The sequence below is a fragment of the Emys orbicularis genome, chromosome 7, assembly GCF_028017835.1.
Source record: "Emys orbicularis isolate rEmyOrb1 chromosome 7, rEmyOrb1.hap1, whole genome shotgun sequence".
NCBI classification, from domain to species: domain Eukaryota; kingdom Metazoa; phylum Chordata; order Testudines; family Emydidae; genus Emys; species Emys orbicularis.
In genome coordinates, this window is record NC_088689.1 from 111,059,295 (window position 1) to 111,082,696 (window position 23,402).

The following is a 23,402-nucleotide window of genomic DNA, read 5'->3' on the forward strand; positions in this document are numbered from 1 at the left end:
GGTTGTGAGTTCAATCCTTGAGGGGGTCACTTAAGGATCTGGGGCAAAAATCAGTACTTGGTCTTGCTCATGAAGGCGGGGGCTGGACTCAATGACCTTTTGGGGTCCCTTCCAGTTCTATGAGATAGGTATATCTCCATATATTAAAACTTAAACCCCAACCAGCATTCAGCTACTGTACAATGGAGACTCTTGAAACAGTTTTCTGTCAAAGTGCTTAATTTTTGTATGTTTTATTAAAAAAAGTTTCTCAGATGGTTAAGTGTGTGTTTGGGTTTTGTAACTGGGCTTTGGTGCTAAAGATGCTGTAACCACAGCTGGTCCAAACTCTTCTGGAGACTGTTAAATACAGTGAGACATACAGCTTGCAGACAAACGAGCTCATTACTAAAACTACACTGAAGAAAAAGGCAACTGTTTAATTGTAGATTTGCATTCAAATATTAACCTAGCAGGAGGCATGTTCATATTACCTGAATTACTAGTATCCATGGTAAGGTACTTTATCTGTACTAGAGGCAGCATGGTGGAGTGGTTTAAGAGCACTAGAACTTGGAGACAGGGTCTGTTTCCTAGTTTGCCACAGACTTGCTGTGAGGCCTTGAGCAAGTTGCTTAAACCTTGGCATACATTTCCTTATTTAACTGCAGCAACATTTCTATCTCCACCACAACTCTTTGAAAGGCATTATACAATGGAACTAGAACTATTGTAATGGTTCTAGTTCTATTGGATTAAATATTTAAGGGCTTTGGGCTTAATTCTACAATCAGAACAATTTTAAGTATGGATCCCCAATAGCTTACTTTGTACACAAATAACGTGAAGCAAAACTCCATGTAATGGAAGGTGCATTTTCTTTTTAAGCAGCATAGCCAGAATTGGTGCTTTCATTGCATATATACAACCAAGGTTTCTATAGTAACAACTGCAGCAATAAAACTTCTCGTATGCTGGTTGTACAGGCTAGGAACCTCCACCCGTGATACAGTCCAAAATTCAATCTTCCATTTATGCCTAGCTGTCACTCTATTTCAGACCCATTTAAAGCAATGGAAAGACTCCAAAATTTCAGTTAGAGTTGGATTCTGGCCCTTACATATGAGGACATGCTCATACCCTGAACCATTTTCAGTGTATTTGCACAGGAGGACCCAGACCCTGAAGGGGCCCTCTGGTAATTACTGCAGTATTGTCAAATCTTGCAATATGTAGAGTTTTTCTTGAAGCCTCATCTGCAGTCAAGTAATTACCTGAGAATCTCAGCTTTCATTTAAAAAAAGTTTTTAATCTTCGTTTAAAAAAAGCTTAATATGAACCCTAAAAGCTTCAAGAGCAAAATGTAAAGAAACCCAAATTTACATGTTTTGAACACTTAGGACTAGTGATACTGCTGATGTAATACAAAAGTGTGATAACTAAGCTACCTGAGGTCACTGCTTTTTTCCTTTAATAATTGTTCATTGGGAATACAGATAAATGACCCATAGAAATAAGAGGGACCATACACAAGATTGATCTTTGCAAACACTTTATTTTTTTTCCAAAAATTCAGTATAAAAATATTTTTCTAAATATACATAAGTACTAAAGCTTTTTTTCTTGCATTTTTAGCCTCTCCACTAGGATTACAATGAGTTTGAACTTGTGGCATAAGGCAAGGAAGCAGCAGGCTCTTAACATTACTGTATTCCCACCATAACTAGGAGTTTTCTTAAAGAGAAATTTAGGTCCATTTAAGCCCAACTATAGGTTTTCTAAAAAATAATTACAGTATCATTTCATTTTTTTTAAAAATCCCATAAACAGTTTGCATGGATTTAAACATTTCCATACAGTGTTTAGAATACAAACCCAACACTGTGCTGCAGAGAAAGTGAAACTTGCTATAAACAATGGGTAACAGTTTCAAAAGTGCCCAAGTCCCACGGACTTTTACTTCTGGCAATGGTGCTCTTGCAAATTTTGCACCAAACTAAACGTTCCTTGTCTGCTTTCATTGTCTAAGCTATGCCATATGCAGACAGTGAATAAACATTAAGGGTGACAAGTTAGTTATTTTAGTTTAATGATAAGGTGGTGACAATATAAAAAAAATCTTTAAAAAATGCAACATGACAGTGTCCCAAATTATCTCAAGACTTTTCTCTCTCTCTAGAAAGGATTATGGAGGCAGGGAAAGTAAAATAAGTCAAAACTACACTTAAGAAATCTCTGTCCTTTGCAAAACATGTAAATATTAGGGATCTGCCAGGCTCTGAAGTGCTACTTGATTCTTTACATTTCCTCCCTTGTGATGATGGACTACAAATGTGAATAAAAGAATCTATTGCACTGCTGATTTGAAACAATATGGGTTAACTACCTATAGCAATAATAGGCCAATAATAGAGTACACAAGGGACTCCTGAATAGCAGCTAAACATGCTTCTGTTTGTCAGTAAACAAGACTTGGGGGAAGGAGATCGTGAAAGTGATGCAGAAATAAGTATACTGCAGGGGTGACAATACTTGTCAAAGGGGAAGAACAGCTGCAATGGGTCACTCTTCTCAGAAGATATATGATATCTACAAGTCTGTTCCTCAAAACTCCACAAATAACAAGGTTACCCATGACTCCAAAAGAAATGATAAATCCAGTTTCATATTTTTAGAACTCTTAATGCTGGATCAGAGAGAGAGGCTTGAGATTACACTATGGAGAGAGTCCACCTCTGACCACCAGAAATGCTTATACACCGGAGGGCTGAAAACACACACCGGCTGGTATGCTCCTGTTGTGATGTATTTTTATCTACCGCCACATCTGCTCTTTGCTCTAATTATATAATTATGACTCATTCAGTCCCAAGTAGACAGCTAGTAGAAAACATCAAACATTTTCTAGCTCTGAAATTATTTACAAGATGGTTTTAAAGAAACCAACCATCTTCGTCCTTGCATCGGGAAATTGAATGCAAAGGGTTTAGCACTCAGTTCTGGTCACAACTTCTCAAAGGGGAACAAGTGCGCTACTTCTCCTTTCTTTTCACGCTTGCTCTTTCTGCCTTTTTTCTCTTTTCTTTGTTCATCCACTTGCCGATTCTGAGGCCAAGAAACAACCACATCTTCGGCTGGAGTCTCTGAACTTGGCTCCCCTTCTTCATCAGAAGAAAATCCAGCTCCTTTCTCCATCATGGAGCCGGATGCCTCACTCTGGAAAAAATAAGCAAGAATACTAGGGGCAGACATGCCAAACCCACAAAAAAACCCACAGAAATTGGGTTTGTTTTTGGCTTAATTGGCTTGTGAGTTGTTGTTGGCTAGTTTTTGGCTTGTAGCTTTTTTTTTTTTTTTTTTTTTGATCGGCTCCTGGCAAGGAGGGGGAGAGAATCTGGGGTGCAGGCCCACCACAGTCCCACACTGCACCCTGGGGGGGATCTAGTCACAGAGTATTGGGGTTCTTAGGGATTGGCTTGTTTGGGCCTTGTTTTGAAATGGGATTAGCTTGATTTTTTGGCTTATTGTGGAAGTCTGGGTGCTTATTTACCAAGTGAAAGTTGGCAACTGTGGCTAGGTGGTGTTTTTTAAGGGTCCTTTTTTGTCATAATATAGTCTCATCACCATGGAACATGCTGCTGTAGTTAGCAGGAGTTATCTATAACAGACAAGCGGTACATTTTATGTAATTCTCTATACAAAGCAGTATCAGTCCATGTCTCATAAGTGCAGCATTAATTCAAGTTCAGAAAGAATATTCACTAGTCAAGAAAGTGTAAGAATAAACCGGCTTTAAAATCTGACTTATCACCAAGCATGAGGAAAAACATATTTAAGGACAGAATCATTTCACTTCATAACCCAAACCAACACAGGTCACTTTGCTCCTCTGAAAACTACATGTGTGGTTTGGACTAAGGCTACGTCTTCACTGCAGGGGGGGGTCGATTTAAGATACGCAAATTCAACTACGCGAATAGCGTAGCTGAATTCGACGTATCGCAGCCGACTTACCCCGCTGTAAGGACAGTGGCAAAATCAACCTCCGCGGCTTCCCGTCGACGGCGCTTACTCCCACCTCCGCTGGTGGAGTAAGAGCGTCGATTCGGGGATCGATTGTCGCGTCCTGACGAGACGCGATAATTCGATCCCCGAGAGGTCGATTTCTACCCGCCGATTCAGGCGGGTAGTGTAGACCTAGCCTTAGAAATCCAAAATATGAAGTGGATATGTCAGAAGAATAGGGCCATAATATAAAACCATGTTGCCTGGTTGCGGAGTGCTCATCTGCTGTTAAATAGGGATGAGATTTCAACTGACATGATTGAGCTGAATTCTTGTTCAAAACCCAGTATGAGCTCCTATTCAAAGTTAGTGTGAGAAGAGGGGAAGAGAGCTTTGCGTGAAGAGATTTTGGAAGTTCTCTGATGTATCAATTGAAAATTTAAGATTTTGGGTATAAAGCAAGACAGGGTCAAACACTGCTAAAGATTACATGCATCATCCATCAAATGACTAAGCATGTAGTGATCTTGACCACCAGCAGCTGTGTTGAAAGAGATGTAATTAGGCTGCATTAATAGAGAGGACAGCAATGGTGCTCAGTTAGCTTCATCTGCTATGACAAGCCCAGAAGTGTTTTCACAGGCTGCAACTAACACATGGAAAGGCCAAAGGGAGCACTAGACAAATTACAATGTTAGATATATTTTAAAATGAATCGAGGAAGCATTTAGTTGGGCTTCTTGCCCCTCCCCACCTTTGACATTCAGAAGGGTCAAAGCCTGCTCACATTAATCATTTGAGCTGTCCCATGAGCAAGAAGAGATTGTAAGAACTGAGAAAAAAAAATAGACTCAAGAATCCAGTGCAAATTCTACTGCTATCATTTTCCTTAGTCCTTACTAGTAGCAGATATACACACAGATTCTTACGTTTCTGCAGTAGCGTTGCTTCAGTCTCTCTCTTATCAGAAGTCCTTTTGCCAGCAATTTCCAGTTCCCCAGTGCTCTCTTCTCTCTTTTCTATGTGCAATTATTATTTCAAAAAAATAAATCCTTAAAGTCAGGAATTCTGATATATTCAGAACCATATAAACAGTCTTTGGTGTTTAAACAAAACAGAAAAATTCTGTATATTAATTTAAATGTATTGCATCACTCCTGAGCATTCACTATTAACCAATCATCATTATATTTTAAGAGGTATCTGTACAGGAATCATTGTATTTATTCCATCATATAACTTTATACCATTTTACTCACTATCAGCAGCCAGTATGGCTTTTTGCAATGTCACATCTCACAAGCCCAGCAGTGTCAGGATTGGCCAGTACTTATATAGGAAGCCCCAAAAGAACATGTCAATAGATGCTGCAGGATATGGGGCATTCAGCTCTGAGTCAATACTGAATTGGGCACTTTTCTCAAAGTAAGTACTGAATCAATGCCCCACTAACCAGGACTGCTGGAGGGGCCGTCATTTGGATTAAATATAACACTGATGTCATGGCCATTTATAACTATTTTTGAATGAGCAGGGATGCTGGCCCTCGTTCCCTGGCAAATTCCAACTTGGGTAATTATATTGTGCCTAAAATTTAGCCCAGGGTATGGACAGAGTAAAGTGCTTTGGGATCCAGTTGGACAAGTGGTTCTATTGAAATGTAAGATTGTGACCACTACACATTTACATTGGCTCAGCTCTGTGTTTAATGCTTGCATAGCCCCCACGTTTGACTGTTACTTTACATAACTGTAAGTGAAGGTAACTTATTGTTCAATATAAAAATAAAGACCCTGTGAAAATAATTCTCACCTCCTTTTCCCTCTTTTCTATCTCCGCCTGTTCATTCTCCCAGGCTGCGATGAGCACCTCTTTGTATTCTTCACAGACTATGTAGCCATCAGTACTGAAAAGGAGAATACATTCATCTATCAGTTTATGCACCCGCAAAACAGGCCAAGTGCTAGAGGAAGAAAGGAAGCCAGCCAATACATATTGATGCATCATAGACAGAAGACTACTGAGTATTGACAGAGAAAGCAGAGTATCTTACATGACGCATCTGCAAGGGTGGTTTCCCTACTCTTCCAGAGCAAGAGCAAGCTGCTAATGGAAATGAAAGGACAGGCTGTTGAGCTGAATTCTGTGATGTCACGTGCCACAGCTTGCTCTGAGGTGTTCTGCCTCTACAGCAGCTGACAGTGAAAATGGCATGGTATAGCCCCTTAGCATGGAGCACCCACCATGCAGTTTACAAAATCCTCACAAATCAAACAAACCAGAAAACAGGCACATCACATACACTGGGTGTGAGTAGCCACCGTGAAAATCAAATCCAGTGATGGCTTGAACACAGTCAATGTCCAGTTTCCGTGCCACTCTATGCAGGTTGGGAAGCTTTAGCTGCACACAGCCTATTGGTAACATACAGGGCAGGAAGAGATACACGTTTCCATATTCATTCCGGGGAACCTGTTTTTGAAAAATGAAAATAAAAAGTGAAGCTCATGCTCAGTCAGAAGATGAATGGAAATTTCTCCTCTTATTCAGAAATAGATACATTAAAGTGTCTGCTTAGTTATCCTTATTCTGAATGTCAGATTAGCGACACTCTGGCAACAATTCTTTAATATTCAGGACACAAGCCATATTTTCAGGCATTGGCCTACACTTTGCAACTACACTGACAACCCTGGTTTATGGTTACCATCTGTGCTTCGTAACTAAGGGCTTGAAAATTAAAAATGAAAATTAATCCAGAATATGGTGGGGTGTGAATTTCAAGCAGATTAACGATTACCAATTTTCTCCATAGGTGGATGCTCTTACACCAGAACAAGAGTGCCTTATTCCAAATTAACTTAATTCACTTCCAAAGTTAATCGAGAATAACTCCCCATGTTTGCAAGCCCTGAATTGCAGGCACAGAACTCCATAATTATTTCCAATCATAAAAATAGAGGCCTACTTAAGATGTGACTAAAATTTGGGCAGTTAACCAATATAATCTACAAATCCCAGAACTCTGGGATCCAGAAGCTGCAGACTGATCTACCTCTAACACATAAAGATGCTCTAGAAAAATAAAGCCTGTGTCTTCATTCCAGATTTTTGCATTCACGCCCCACACACCACCCTCTCTTCCCTCCTGCCTACCCTTCCATCCACTGCCACAGGAGGCTGGTACTCCTCTGTCTGCCACAGGCCAAACAGCCCCAAATCGTCTTTCTCCCTGTTTGAAGGCTCTGCCAATCGTGCTTTCCTTGCCTGGTTGGAATATCCTTTCACCATCTGTGTAAACACAATGGCTGCATTTGTCACACTTTAGAAACAAACAGACACTAATCAGGGATCTCCGATTTTATTTGGGAGACCGAAAGAGAAGGGTATGGGAGGAAAGGAGCGCTCATTCTATAGCTTTGACATCTGTAACTTATAGCTTATGCTTGATGCACCTAGGCACGTTGTGAGCAAGTTGGGGCCAAATCCTCCAATTCAAGGAAGGATCCTGGAAGGCTCTGAACAGAATCTAACGAGTGCAGTTCTGCTAGGCAGGAGGCCTCCAAACAGGGATGGTCCCTGAGAGTGTGAAGAGCACATAGTGGAGTTCTGGTTAGAGCTGGCGCATGGCTGGCTGATGGATCCACAGCAGCAGAGCAGCTCCCTGCAGCCTGGAGAGAAAGAATCCCGCCCCCCAGTGCAAATCTTGTCTGTGTAAAAGGTATAAAAGCAATGACTATTTATCCAGAGAGGGCAGTGCAATAACGTGATTCCAAGCTCCCTTACCTTATAGGGCACTTCCCCAATCCTCACCACTCGAGCTTGCTTCAGCCAGGTGTCCCGGGAGTGCAGTGTGTGCACACAGTCTCTAAAGAGGCCAGAACAAAAGTAACTGTCTACACTCTTTCAATGGATTGCAAAAATACACAGAACTGTCTTGCTGATGTTCAATCAATTTAGCTACCTATATAATTTTTACAATATGACAAGCATGTATGTCTCACCTGGAATATACCGCCTCTCCTCTGCAGTATCCTAGGATAGCAGCAGTCTCAGGATAGATGGCCTCATATTTCAGGATATGCCTCTTCAATGCATAAAGAGGGTGATTTTTGTACTCTCCAATGGCGGTCGGCAGCGGTTGGTCTTGAAGCTTAACTAGAAACTGCATGACCCATGCAAATAATAGTGAATTCAATGGTCTTTTGCACCAACATTTTACAAAAAGAAGAAAGATTGTATTATAAACTTGATCCCAAAAAAATCAGAAACCCATACAAAAGCAGGTAATCCAAATGACCAAAGGGATCCCTGGTGTATCTCCTTTGGTGTTGATGGAATTACACCACAGATGAACTTGGTCCAAAGTGTTTAACGACAAGGGCAATGCTGTTCTATGCGACAAATTACAAATGGGTCTGTCCTCTGCATTTGTTCTCTCCAGATTCTCTCCTTAACAGCCTCTATTTTATTTTATTTCTTGTAACTAACATATATATGTTCCCCTTAGTGATCCCAGATTTAAAACACCCACATATGAATACAGCAAATATTCTGGCACCAAATCCCAGCATCCCTTCTCAGGGAAAATCTCCCAGGGAGTTTTGCCAAATTCAGGATGTCAGGATTTGGCTCTTGGTATGAAATGACCCGAATATCTGGTGTTCATTTACCTCCCTTTCTTCCTTCTTCTCTCTTTCCACAAAGGGGCTTCTATATGGTTCCAGCGTGTCTTCCCACCACTGGGGATCCACACGACATTTCCTTGTCGAAGTCATCCATGCTGGGTCGTACCTTTGTGATACATCCTTTACGTGCCCGTTGCTGTCAATCCCCACAATATAGGAAACTGGCTTGGTGGCATATTTGAAACACATAGAGGGCTGGCCAACGATGCCACGAACGCAGTCCACACACACCCACCTGTCTTCCCGCTCAACAAAGATTTCCAACCACTGATCTGTGCCTGTCACTTTCACCACCTCCTGCTCCCCATCATCGTCACTAGAGATGATTTTGTTCCTCTTCCTGGGTGTATTAGAAGAGCCTGGAGAAGCTGCTTTTGCCAGCAATTGCTCATTTCCACCTGAATTCTTGGGCCCCTTTGATTCCAAAGACCTGGTTTTCCTGCTGTTTTCAACCGCTATCCTTGCTTTATGGGGCCCCGATGATCTTTTCTGTTTCTTAGACACAGTTTCAAAATCCTCATCAGAGAAATGACTGTCCTCCTCCTCTGAAGCCTCAAACTCAGAATCACTGCCCTCGTCACTTCCACTCTCCTCTTTGTAAGACACTTTCAAGGTCACGCTTCGTCGGCAATGGTTTCTGGGCCTGTGTGCTCCTTCCTCTTCCCCCAGGTTGCTTTCATCATCACTGGATTCCTTTTGTTCCTGGCAATCCTTGATCACCTTTGACTTACTTTTCCTTTTGGTTCCAGAGGTGTTTGATTCCTTGTCAGCTCCTTCACTCCCTGACAGAGTCTCCTGTTGCTTGGCTCCTTTGCAGGAGCTTTTTCTTGATGGAGCCTTAGGTTTTTTGGCAGAGTGCTTCTTGCAGGAGCTCTTGCCCTGAAAACAAAAGAGGCGATCTTGATTTTTCTAGAGTAAATAATGTTTGTTAGACAAACTCCAACTTCTACTAACTGGGGTAGGTGGAAGCGGAACAAAGCTTTGTGAGTACAGTACACTGCTGTTAATATGCAGGTTTTAGGGAACCATAAGTCAAACAGCTGGGGAGGGCCATTTGGGGGGCTTCAAGAGGCTGTGCTCTGTGTTCCTAACCCCAGAGAAGAAAACACTGGCTAGATACACGGGCTGGCTGGCTTTAAAGGATCTGAGCTTGTTAATTAGTCTCCAGCACAGATGTCAGAGATGGAAAAGACCTATTCAATCATTCAGTCCAACTCTAGTGTTTCATCCAGCCTAGTTTTAAAAGTCCCAAGCAACTTGGTCTCCAAACAAAAGTGGTGGAAGACATTCTACAGCTTAAATCCTTGTCTCAATTGCACCAGTTCAACTTGAGGTGTGGCTTTAAACTGATTTAATTTATACTGGTGCAAAGGCTGTGTGGACACTCTTACTTCATTTTAAACCTGGCTTATTTCTATTCATCTTAATTTGAATAGAAACATGTATAAGCTAAACTGAAATAAGACATTCAAACCAAAATAAGAGTGTCCACACAGCCTTTACTGTTAGCTAAATCAGTTTAACATCACACCTTAAGGTAAACCCTGGCAACTCTGCCCTAATATAGCTCATTGTCAAAGATTTTTCTGATATTCAGCCTAATTTTTTCTTCTTCATTAACATCATGTGACTCCAAACGATCATCCTCTGGGCCAGAGTGTGGACCCCTAAAATAGTCAATTCCTTTCTTTCACAATCCCAATGAACCCTACCTTTCCCGCTGGCTCTTTCAGGGGAATGGGTCGCAGAGACAGCACAAGCCGGCACAGCAACTGTAACGCTCGTAGAATAAGTAAAAACATCTATTTAAGAAAAAAGAAAAGACTTGAGGTTGGAGGTGGAGGGTGGGGAGAGGGGTTGGTTTTTTTAAGTATGAACAGCCAGCTTAAAACCACATTGGAGCCAGATTTTAACCCAAAAGTCAGTTTCATCCAGATCTTTCAATGTGTGCTGATAAAGATTCATTTCTGGTAATTACATTGCGCCCATTACCACAACGTCAATGTCTCACAATATATGTGTTTATACTCATGTTATAGATGGGGAACAGAGGCACAAAGAGGTTAAATAACTTGCCCAAGATTATAAAGGAAGTCTGTGGTGGAGCAGGGCCTTGCACCCTGTTCTCCCAGGTTCTAGTCTAGTGCTCCAACACTGAACCGTTGTTCCTCATTCCTGAGGTAAACGGAGCTAAAGAAGACAAAGTGGCACCTCTTTCAAGGACGGATTGAGTAAATTATGTATGCTAACAAGATGTTACTATACAGAAACATCTGCCATTCATGTGGACACTGCAATGGTAATTTAGTAACTGTAACCTAGTATCAGTGGTGACCTGCTGACTGTTTTGTTATGTGGGAGTTCAGCAGAAATGGGCAAGAACAGATAAATTCAAACCAGAAGCGTTCAAACTTAGGCATGGTTCACCTTGTCTGTGCTCCTCTCCCGCCAATGTATGTAAGCATGATTCCTCAGTTCCTAGTTAGAGGTACTTCTACATCTCCAGCCACAGCGAAGACATTCTACAACTAGACCAAGGCTGCAATTTCCCAGGTTTCCAAGGACCATGATGGACTTGTGGGCAGAATGCCTGCAAAATGGCAGTTCACATGCTGCTCTCCCAAAGAATGGGAAACCTTCCCTCAATGTTCAGTTTTATACTCATGAATTATTTTTCTTTAACCAGCAACCCCTATGTGAACTGGAAAGACATGTCTCTAGTTTGCCCCCCTACCCCAGTTCCAAAGTCACAGGCTGACTTATTGCCAGATGCCTTAAAAAACAGTTGTCAGTTAAAGCCTTCAGGCTGCTCTAAATCACACCTGGCTGCCTTGGCCTCAAGGGGTCATTCTGACTGCTGAGGATTGCCTCAATGCAGTGACACCTTGATCACAACTCTTTTTTCAGGTAAACCCCTTAAACCAGGGACCAAGAAGGGGCTGTGTGACCCCAGGAATTGCTTTACAAAAGAGGAATCCTTCGGGAGCTGGTTAATTTGTCTCTGTAGTTGCTTTGCACTGCCAGAGCAGACTCGGGGGTAATGATTTTGAACAAATGCACATACTTATCTGTGAAGCCACCAGCATCAGGACCAATTACACATTAACCCACTTGGATATTGCCTAGAACAGAGGGTCAAAATCACCAGGCCTTCAGTTGGGTACAGCTTAGAACCAGGGCCTAATCACAGCAGAACCCCAGTGGGTGCTTGTTCAGGTTATAAGGCACATATGTCATTCAAAGCACAGAGGCTACATTCAAAACAGAAAAAAATAAAGAGAAAGCCGAGGCCCAGAGATGATCTATCAGTTTTCTTCAAATCCAGCCCCACCCCTTGAGCCTAACCTGCGACCTCTACAGCAGCAATACTGCCCCAGTGATCTGGCATCCAAACCCAGCAAGCAACCTTGGGAGCTTCCAGACTTCAAGTCACTCACATGGACCAACTCTTCATCATCTCTTGCAGCGTAGATGGCGAAGCGTCTCTCTAAAGTGGACTGCAGGCTCTCTCGATCATCAACAGAGAGTTCAGTGTTGATAGTGAAGGTTGCAACAAACCTTGAAGAATGACAAATTCACCTTAGTGTCCAGTTTCCTGAATAACTTCTTCATAGTTCACCCCCCCTTAAAAAAAGGGGGGGGGCGGATTTTCCCCAAACTAGTATTTAACAAGATAAATCACTTGAGCTTGGGTGACTACACTCATCAACCTTGATCTCTCTCCTTGTGCTGCATCAAAAATTAACATGAGAGAGCTGGATTATAAGGGAGATTCTTACCATTTCACCAAGTTGGAGAGGTAGAGAAGGTCTACACGACCTGCAGGCACTTTAGTGAAGTGGGTGGGGATGATGGAAAGGCCAATAGCCTGAAGATCTGGCTGGTTGCAGACCCTGTTCCTATAGAAACCATTTGCTAGCAAACATAGTAGGTGAACCTGGAGGAGATAGAAAATAGGTTTTAAGATTGAAACAGCCAGTGTTTTTGGTACAGTTAATGACTTTACTCCTCCATCAACAGCCAGGGATAGGGCAAATACAAACGCTCTTCAGCTAATACAACAAGCCATATTAATTCAGGTGCAACACCATTACAGTTAACATACCAGCATGAATCTGACCCGATAGCTATATGAGGAAGGAGATGCCAAGATTCTCAAAGGAGTTGTGGCCATGTAAGCCAGAGGAGAACGTGGCCTTTTGTGACTACAATTTCTGTAGCCTTCGTTGGAACAGCATAAATTCTGTCTTTCAAATGATCAGTTCTAAGATCTTTGTTTCAATTCCCTCTCCATGACACAATTATTAGGGAAGTGAAATAACGATAGCTAAAATAGGAGCAGATTTTAAACTATACCTGAAATTAATGCAAAATGAAATGCCAGTTAAGTTCCCTTTTTGACAGCCATGCATCCATCTACCATCTGGAAACACTGATGAGCTTTGATTTAAACACTTCCCATCGTTTGTTTTCTAGGACTAGGCACAAAACAGATACAAAACCAACTTTGTCTCTTGTTCATTTGAAACAACTGTCATTGCTTCACCTGACAGCAGAAGCAATATTCATCTCCAAAGACAATTTCAAAGTCAAAAGCTAGTCCTTATTTTAAATACTTTTCATTGTACTGGATTTCCCACCCTTTTCCCATAGCCAGTACGGAAACAGAAGCTGGAAGGAGATCCGCCAATAACAAAACAATGATAAAATCATGTACATATGCCTTCCTAATTTAACTCAATGTATCTAGGTACTTATCTGGCTACCTTCACCATATCTGTGCACTACACAATAATGGGTTTATTCTTGCAACACTCTAGTGAAGTAGGAAAGTCATATCCTTGGATCTAGGAATAGGGACCTGAGGCATAGAGGAAATCTGTGTCAAAACAGAAATTGAACCCAGATCTCCTGAGCCCCAGTGCCTTGAACACAAGGCCATCTTACCCTTCAGTGCTCCAGAGGAAGGTGATAAAGGCCCTGATCCTCAAAGGTATGCAAGTACTTAACTCCCATTGATGTAAATAGAAGTTAGGTGCCTACATACCTTTGAGGATTTGGATCAAAATCCCTTTGGTGCTCATCAGTATCGCCAGCCCCAAATGTGATGAACAGTTTAACTCCATGAATATAAGCAGGAATCACCCCAGTTCAGTAGCTAATCCTATATACACCACTGACATCTATTTTGTTCCTGAATTCCAGTAATGCAGATTGTCCAAGCGGCAGGGCATTCCAAATGATGGTCAGAGAGAAACCTGTATGTGAATTTGATTGGAACTTTGCTTTCCTTTTTCCTTTTAATTTCTAGGCATGTCCATGGATCATACAGATTAGAATTGGCTCTAAATGTCATTGTGCCTTTTCAATCACATACCACAACTGTTTTGAAGTCTTCATGATCTGTACCCTCTCTGCCATGTTGCTTCTGTGACCCTCACCTTATGCATATCTTCATGAACCTCCTTGTTGAAGCGTTTCATCATTCTCCGGAGATAGGTCTCAAACTCGGCTTTCCTTTTCTCTCTGCAAAGTGTTATAAAATAAATGAATGCTGTAATGCCCTATGGACCTACCAGAGTCCTGGTCAGAAACCTGGAATGAATAATCAAAAAAAAGAATGCGTCAGAGAACCAATTCCAGGTTTTACACGGAGACCCGTGCATGCTTTGGGAGAATTCAGTCAATTCTATGCAAACAGTCATGAGGTGCAGATGTGATTAAAAAACTGTGAGCTCTACATACCTTACTACTGAGACTTAGTGCCTTAATTTAAAGAGCTGTCAGTGTAAGGGGGTACAGCAAACTAACAATAAAAAATACTTAGTATTTATTTAGCACTTTTCATTAACTAACTACTCATCTCTCCCAATACCCATGTGAATTAGGAAAGAAAAATTCAGCATACAGGTAACAAGATTCTACCTGTAACTAGTATTCATAGATCTATAAGACCAGATGTAAATTCTTAGCCTGGCTACCCAAATTTGTGACAGGATCTAAGAGGGCTGTTCCTAACTGAATTTACGGACGGGGTACTACTAAATTAAAAAAATCTTATGGAAATGGGAAAAGACAAAGGAGACATATACCAGGGGTGGCCAACCTCTGGCTCCGGAGCCACATGGCTCTTCAGAAGTTAATATGTGGCTCCTTGTATAGGCACTGACTCTGGGGCTGGAGCTACAGGCGCCAACTTTCCAATGTGCTGGGGGATGCTCATTGCTCAACCCCGGCTCTGCCACAGGTCCTGCCCTCACTCCACCCCTTCCCGTGCCCTCCCCGGAGCCTGCAGTGCCCTCGCTCCTCCCCCGCAGAGCCTCCTGCACACCACAGAACAGCTGATCGGAAGGTGCGGGGAGGGAGTGGGAGGCACTGGGAGCTGCCAGTGGGTGGGAGGCGCTAGGAGCGGGGGTAAGTGATGGGGGGCTGCTGACGTATTACTGTGGCTCTTTGGCAATGTACATTCGTAAATTCTGGCTCCTTCTCAGGCTCAGGTTGGCCACCCCTGATATATACAGTTATAGTACTGTATAATTACATTACAACAGCCACAGATCTCAAACCGCTTTACAAAAGTATCCTTATCCCTATTTTATACATGGGGACACACAAAGGCACAGTAAAGTTAAGGGCTTGATTTTCTAAGGTGCTGTGCACCCTGAGTTCCCATTGACTTCAGTTCAAGTTTTGGATGCTCAGCACATCTAAAGATCAGGGGACAGATCCTCAGATGGTGTAAATGGTCATAACTCCAGTGACTTCAAGTCAATGGAGCTATGACCATTTACTTACCCCAGCTGATGATAAAGTCATACAGCCAGACAGTGACCAGAGTTGGAACCTGAGAGGTCTCCCAACTCCTGCCCTACCCACTGACCTATGCTGCCTCCCCTGTATAACTGATCTTACCTTCTCTCTCTTTTCTTTGCCTGCTCTGGAGTTTCAATTTCTATCTCAACTGGTTTGCTGGGCAACATCAGTGCAGGAAGGGCAGCAGCTTCTCCTGACTTATCCAGGACAGGATCTTCGAGCTCTGGAAATGTAAAGTTAAAATTAATACCCATGGAATCAATGGCCCTGGGGAGTCTCTCCTCTCAAATTCATCTGTTCAAACATAGCCAAAGTTGGACTGCCAAAAGTCGCTGCCATTTGGTGTCTCTTCAGTAACCTATGTTAAATGAGCGGATATTCTGTATCGAAGGTATTCATGGAATGCCAGTCGCTTTAGTATCAAGGTATTCACTCAGTCCAGTTTCTAGCAGACAGGTCTCCCTTTCACTACACTACCATCACAATCACATCACTTTAGCAGAAAGTCAAAAGAACAAATAATTACTTCCGAAGTGGGTTGAGGAACATTGGTGGAGCAGCATAAGGGAAGCTTTGCATTGCTATGGGCCATGCTGCGTTTGTTGTGGGGACAAAGCACTTGGGTTTCAGATCTGTCTCTATGGCACCTTACAGGAACACTACATTTAGACAGTTATTTGTAAAATAATCTTCATTAATATTTTTGTGGACTGGGTGCTCCACATTAGGTAGGAGCTGAGAATGCAGCCTTCTCTACAGCACTGCAGCCCTATTTAAAGTAACATGTTCTGGGACTCTACCATGTGTCCTGTGGTAGACAGATATTATTACGTACAGTAATAATGTCAAAATTCTACCATAGCCTTGGTATTCTCGACTTCACCCTCTGGCTTTTGGAGCTCCTCTTCCCTTGCTGCCTTAGTCTTAGTGAAAGATTTAGCCTGAATGTATCAGTTCAAAAGGACTGGCAAGACTCAGGAGTGTTTTTAAGTAGGGAGTTCACTTCAGTAGGCATACATTTACAGCTACAATACAATACAATTCTGGTCTTCACAGCCTGGTTTGATGGCCAACTAACTGGTATCTGACTGAATGACTTAACTTGCCCAGTCCCCATCTCTAGGAAATGACAGTCTGATTCTTCTGTTGGACTCATTCTAAGCTTCTCTCGGCATAAGGTGATATTTCATATTTACAAATAGTTCAGAGTGCCACATATTGGGTAGCAGCATTGCTACACATGTTAATAGGTATCAGGTGCATAAAGATGCAGAGCTGTTCTGCTCACAGACACTGGCAGCCAAACTAGGTGGGTCTTAGTAACACCAACTACCATACATAAAAGGGTCCCTACTGTCTTTCTGAGGCAGACTGAATGAGGGCCAAGACAGAGAGGTTCTGCAGGGAGCAATCCTAAACTCAGGGGCAAATTCTGCTAGGAACCTTGTGTTATTTAAGTAAGCAGAAAAGGAAATTCCAGAAAAGGGGTAAGGCTGCCCCTTTATCCACTGTTTGTGCATGAATAATATGAGGCTAAAATGCAACCTGCTGGTAAGTATATTGATTTTAGTTTGGACCCATCTTTAAACACCCATGAACACTGGGATGTTCAAAATCTTGATCTGTATATTAGATTAGATCCTTTATAAATATTTATATAAGAGATTCAATAAAAAAAATCTATAGCTGTAATAGTGACTGTAGAAACTATCTGAATCCAAGAGAGGTTGCACCAAAATCAAATAAATCATCACTGAGAACAGTATATGACAATATTTAGAGCATAATAGTTGATAAGGCCACTGTAAAAGACTGCTACCTTCCACATCCTCCCACTCATCCTCACTTCCATCTCCATCATCATCTTCATCCATTTCTTTTTTAATAGTTGATTGTCTCTTCAAAGTCATCTCCTTCTGAGAGGGGCTCGGTAAAGCACTATAAAGATTACAAAAGACAACAAAAAAAGGCTTTAAGAGTTGCAGTGTGTAGTTTGTTTGCTAGTTTGTTTAAAAATTGGAGGAAAACAACATTAAAATAATAGAAAAACAAATACAATGTATCTGTATTAAAAATAACAGCTGCAAGGCCTTAAAATATTTGACAAGCAAAGCACAAATGCAAAGAATGTATCTGTACTTGTAAAGTAAAACATCTCTGCCATAAATAGAGGGAGAACAGTAAATATGGGGAAATATTCTTCCCAGTGCAGTATGTAATGTTAGGTCCCCATCTTGTAAGGATCTTCATGGAGATGGATACCTGCACCCTCAAAAGATCCCAGGGAAATCAACGGGGCTCTACATAGATGCAGAGGTGCTGTCTCCATATAACATTTTGCAGGATCATGGCCTTACTGAATTCATGCACTGAACTGTTAACCTTGCTGAAGCCTCATCAGTATAAAAAGAATAGGAATTAGAACTGTGTCTGTTTTGCTATTTTAGTAAATTTTGTTCAGGTTGGCCAGTGAAACAAGACTGATCAGTTTCACTTCCTGCTATTAGTCCATACAAAAGCTTCTATTGACATTTTTAAATACAAAATGTCATAGAATCATAGAAGTGTAGGACTGGAAGGGACCTCAATAGGTCATCTAGTCCAGTCCCCTGCACAGAAGGCAGGATTATTACTTCCTTTGTTGCAGTTTAAGCCCATTTCTTCTTGTCATAGGTTACATTCCTCCTCCCTACCCTCATTTAAAGACAAACAAACCTGAATTTTTGACCTAAATTACTTGACAACTTCCAGATAAAATTACAATTATTTGCACTAAAACTTGGAAATGTCTCAAATATTAGCTTTCCACCCAGAATGAATTCCAACGGCCTGATCCTGCAAACAACCATGCACCTGAATAATTATGCTCAAGTGCATATTGGAACTATGAGGTTATTAGTGTGAGTAAAGGAACCTGTGCGTATGTGCAAGATCAGGCTCTAACTAAACACATTTAACAGTGAATACAATATTGTTCCAGAGTGTTATGCTGATGCTGCAGATTAACTTACCTGCACATTTCCCCTTTGTTACGATTCCCTTTGTTTTTTACATCTATGTTATTTTCCTCTTTCGCTACTGATTTTGCTCCTTTTTGCCTTGAAGATCTACCTGGTAGGCTATGAACTTCAGTGTCACAATCTCCTTTCTTCTTCTTATTTCCACCAGAAACTTTTGAGAGATTCTTCTTCATACTGGGCTTTTCCTCTTCAAAATCATCTGCAATGGATCAGAGGGGAAAAATACATGTCAAAGAGCGAAATCCTAGCTCCACAGAACTCAGTCAATAATAAAACTCCCAACAACTTCAAGGGAGACAGCATATCACTCACAGGCTGCAGGGAAAAATGAAGGCTTAAAATGAACATACTGCCTATGAGAATATTTTCATAACAAATGTGAAGTGTTTTCCAAAAAGTGCATTTGAAGCAAAACCCCATCAGGGAAATTTGGCAGCCCAAAATACACAAGACAATACCTACCCTTACCTTTGATGGTGGATGAAAAACAAATATTGTAATCACCTATTGCAAAAGGCTTTTTTCCCCAGACAAGTGGAATTTAGCAAGACTGATTTAAAGCACCTCTTTTCTGAAGATTCTCCCGTAACAATAGCAAGACGCTTTCCTCATCACACCTGGGTGAAACCACTGTGCCCACTGTGATGGGTGCATTATACACATAGGAGATTGGATTGATGGGCACAATCCCCTCATGCAATGTGCCAGGTTTTCCTCCTTTTTTAGAATATGGCATGGTTCCACAGAATTTATTTTATTTGGTATCCAGTATATAGGAATAGTTATTTCATATGTATAAGTGGTTTCCAAAGCCACTCTATTTAAGGAAAAAAATACCAGTTACCTAATCCCTTATGGGTTATTCCATGTTCCAGGGAGGCTGCTGGTGTCCAAGTGACATACACACTGTTCCTGAAAACACTCACATATACAAGTTACTCTACTCATGCATGTAGCCCCTCTGAAGTCAATGCATGAATAATAGGGCTATTTGCATGAAGACACTTACGTGCTTAACTGTTTGCAGGATCAGGCCCACAGATCAATGTATTCTGGGTCAGTATAGCAGAGAAACACCAGCCGATGTAATTTTGAAGGAGCTGATTTTTTCCCAATGCTACGTTTGCAATAATTTACTAGCTGAATATTCCTCTGCCTGTGGCTATCTGACATTCAGCTCATTACTTTGTAATGATCCCACTTTGAGGAAAGCTTTGAAGGTCACTTTTAAGATCCTCTGCATGTATAGAGCTAGCTGCAGGATTAGGACCTAATTTTTATTTCCTAATAAGTAGAGATTATCAGTTATAAAATTACAGCTTCTGGAAGTCTGAGAGAAGCAAGAAAACTAGAGAGATCTCTGTTGACTCTGTTTATCAATTTTACTGAAACAAGCTTTCTTATTTCAAGTCAGTACACATACGACCAAGCAATTGCAAACCAGTGCAATTGTAAATATATATCAGAAGCAGAGTTGCCAACTCTTATGATTTTATTGCAAGTCTTGCAGTATCTGCTGTTGAAGGCACAGCAGAACTCAACACCGGAGGGAGGATGAGGGGGGTCTAAGGTGCCACCTTTGCACCCTCTTCATACTGGACTGCTATGGAAGCAAGAACGACCCCCAGCATAACATAGGCAGCCAAGAAAAACTTGAAAATGTGACCCAAATGTATGATAAATAATAAATAACAACAACACTTCAGAAGGCAAACAAGAAGACCTTCTTATGTTTTTACAGTCTCATGATTTTTAAGCCAATACCTTGCATTCTGGGGGCCTGAGTCATGGTTTTGAACATGTGGGGTTGGCAATACTGCAATGGTTGGTGGGCATCCACAATGGACCCAATTCTGAGACCAGTAATATTGGTTCAAATTCAATGAAATTTTTAAAAGGCAACCCTGAGAAAATATTTACTGAGGAGAGAGGCTTTTGTACTTTAAACATTCCACTTTAAAAAAAAACCAAAAAAAAACAAAGGCCCCAATCCTGTGAACTGCTCTGTAACACCACACTCCTGGGCCCACAGAGTAGCCTCCTGTCTTTAATAGGGTTTTACATAGACACCAGGGTCCAATAACATTCTATCAAGGCCTACACTGATTCCAAAACCATTATTTCTTAAATGGTGAGTTTATGAGAGGCCTGATTTTCTGAGGCTCTTTGGGTATCCTCAACTCTCACTGAACAGGAGTTAAAGGTGCTGAGCACTTTGAAGGACCAAATCCAATATGTTGGACAGAGCAGTCACAAAAAAGCAGGACACTACTCTGTGAAAATTTAGGGTCTCTTTCACAAGTTAAGGAATGATACAGACTGCTTGGAACTCTCACCACATCATCTTCTACACCAGTGGTTCTCAGACTATTGTACTGGTGACCCCTTTCACATAGCAAGCCTCTGAGTGTGACCCCCCTTATAAATTAAAAACACTTGTTTATATATTTAACACCACTATAAATGCTGGAGGCAAAGCGGGATTTGGGGTGGAGGCTGACAGCTCGCAACCTCCCCATGTAATAACCTTGCGACCCCCTGAGTGGTCCCAACCCCCAGTTTGAGAACCCCTGTTCTACACCTATGTGAAATCCAGAGAGAAATAATACACACGGAAGATGTGGTGAAGGAACAGAAGATACCATAATATAATATTAATTATGAGCCTGAGTGTTGGATGCACAAGAAATATAGGATCAGGCCTTAAGAGTTTATAGTGTTTTTTTCAGTTAGCCTTTTCCACAAGCAGATGTACAATCAAATTCTATTATTTGCATTAAGAATGGCCTGAATTCCATGCTTATATTTTACACAGAGGATAATGCCCTAAAGATCTGTTGAAATGACATGCACTTACTAAAAGCCACCAGCCGCAATCCACCCTAGAACCTTTCATTCTTCTTAGCTGCAGCTGCCAGACCAATTCATTTGATCCTGCCCTCTTTCATTATGACAAAGGAAAGGTTTAGAAATCTTGGATTGTCTACTGACAGCACTGAGAACGTCTCTCAATTCTAGAGAGGAAACTATCTTGCTTATGTAACATCTGTACAATTTAAATGAGGCATACAAAAAAAGCTAAATCAGTCATGATCACATGATTACATATTGTATAAGGGACAACATATCAGCAGATGGAGTTAAACACAAACACTACATTATTTAGTGGCTATGAAAACAGATTGTGTTTTTAAAGGGGTATATCTGCTGTTTAATATTCCAAACGCTCTATTAAGCTTTAAACAGAAAAATAGAGACAAAAACAATTCTAAATAAACTTTTACTTTTTTTTTTTAAACTCCTATAAAAACCCTACAGGAAAACTGAAGTCACAGAATGAATGCAGCTAGAAATGAACACTAAGGGGGGAAATTTGGTTTGTTCTTCACAATCTAATTAGAAATGCACTTTGGACAGCAGGCCAGAGGCTTGCAAAAACAGTAACATTTAAATGAGGGGAAAGTCCAAAACATCAAGTAAGATTTTAAATGTCCTATAGAAATATGGTACAAAAAATCCTTCATCAGCACAGATAGAGCATTTAAAAGTCATTTTTAAAGTAATTCCAAAGGAGCATGTTGGGGGAAGGGGAAATCTCCCTGACTCCGTCCAAATGAATCTCCCTCCCCCAATCTGCAATCTGGTGCCAGGGGCTGCTCCTCCTTGATTTTATATTCTCCGTGATGCTTATGCAACTGCTTGTAACAGACTGTGGCCCAAGAAAGAGTCTATTTCTACACTCACCCTCCGATTCTTGCCTGTGAGTTTGGGGGGCCCTGGTGGCTGCTGCAGCAGGCTCTCCTTTGACTTTCTTGTTGGCAGACTCTTGCTGCAGGGAACCTTTGCGCTTCTTGCCCATGCTGTTTCCTCTTCACAGCTGCGTCTGCCAAGGGGCGCAACCAGAGACTGGTGGGGGACACAAAGCAAACACGGCGGAGATGAAGGCAGCCCCCTTCCTTTGGCAAGGCCTTTGCACGCTTATGTGCACCCTCTGGCCTCCCGTAGCTGCAGAAAAGCCCAGGGGAGGCTGGGCTGACACAACCGGCTCCTACCTCTGTTCTCTCCTCCCCTTCTGCCTGACGTCTCTTCCGTCCCAGCCGGCTGGGCTGCAGCCCGCAAGGGCGGGAGATGGCGGCGCCCGTCACATCCCATTTGTGCGGGGCTGCCGTTGCTCTGTGCGGGGCGCTGCAAAGGCCTGTTGGACAGCGCTCCCTAATTGCCCCTTCTTGGCAGCGGTTGTTCCCATTGTGTCCGCTCTGCCCCAGTGCTCCAGGCTGGGCGAACGCCGTGTCCCCATTACGTGCCCCCCGGGACGGGAGCGACTGCGGGCAAGGGCTAGACGAGCTACCCCGGTCACACGTGCCAGTTACTTGTCTCCACGGGGCACTCAGCTTCTAGCCCCGAGGCTGCCTGGCACTAGCAAGTCCCCTGCTACCACCATGCCCTGTGCGCCTGCCTGGGGGCAACGCTGCTGAAGCACCTGGCACGGTCACTGCGGCGCAGACAGGCCTTGGGCTGACCCACGCTGGCAGCTCTCGCGCCTACTGAGGCCATTATAAAGTAATTCCAAAGGAGCCTGTGGGTACGGCCGGGCAGTGCCTCAGTTTGCCCATCTGTAACGTGGGTCTTCGCCACGCCCTCTGGGAGCCAGCGCTCACCCTGCCCATCCCCCTGTGACGGGAGGGGGGAAACTGAGCCACAGCGTCTAGGGCAGAACAACCGGTGAGGGGGGGAGCCACCTAGAACAACCCCGGGCCCACCCCTAGCTCCTCTCGCCCCCGCCCTGCCTGGGGGGCACAGACAGCGCCTGCTCCGCCCCGCCTGCCAGGCCCCGCCTCTGCCAGCCTGGGCTGACCAACGGCGCAACTGCCACTCTAGCCTCGCTTGGAGACCGAGC

At 42.5% G+C, this 23,402-nt stretch overlaps 1 protein-coding gene across 1 annotated transcript; it reads right to left on the reverse strand.

Moving 5' to 3' along the window:
• Positions 1 to 2,982: 2,982 nt before the first annotated feature.
• XPC (XPC complex subunit, DNA damage recognition and repair factor) lies at positions 2,983 to 22,567 on the reverse strand. Its single transcript, XM_065407819.1, has 16 exons — positions 22,250 to 22,567; positions 18,497 to 18,704; positions 17,305 to 17,423; positions 15,585 to 15,708; positions 14,114 to 14,198; positions 12,452 to 12,609; positions 12,110 to 12,230; positions 10,385 to 10,474; positions 8,658 to 9,551; positions 7,989 to 8,149; positions 7,771 to 7,852; positions 7,141 to 7,275; positions 6,287 to 6,456; positions 5,797 to 5,890; positions 4,914 to 5,003; positions 2,983 to 3,195 (listed from the first exon to the last, which is right to left on the reverse strand). Exons 1-16 carry the CDS (start codon positions 22,362 to 22,364, stop codon positions 2,983 to 2,985), a joined length of 2,859 nt encoding a protein of 952 aa, XP_065263891.1. The 5' UTR covers positions 22,365 to 22,567.
• Between the last annotated feature and the right edge of the window lie 835 nt (positions 22,568 to 23,402).

Coding starts and splice junctions, on each gene's coding strand:
- XPC (XM_065407819.1), bottom strand. CDS start 22,364: ATGGGCAAGAAGCGCAAAGGTTCCCTGCAGCAAGAGTCTGCCAACAAG. Junction 10,475..12,109: donor ATGATGAAGAGTTGGTCCAT/GTGAGTGACTTG, acceptor TTTCTTAAATAG/ATGTTTTTACTTATTCTACG. Junction 9,552..10,384: donor TGAAAGAGCCAGCGGGAAAG/GTAGGGTTCATT, acceptor TTTTGTTTTCAG/GGCAAGAGCTCCTGCAAGAA.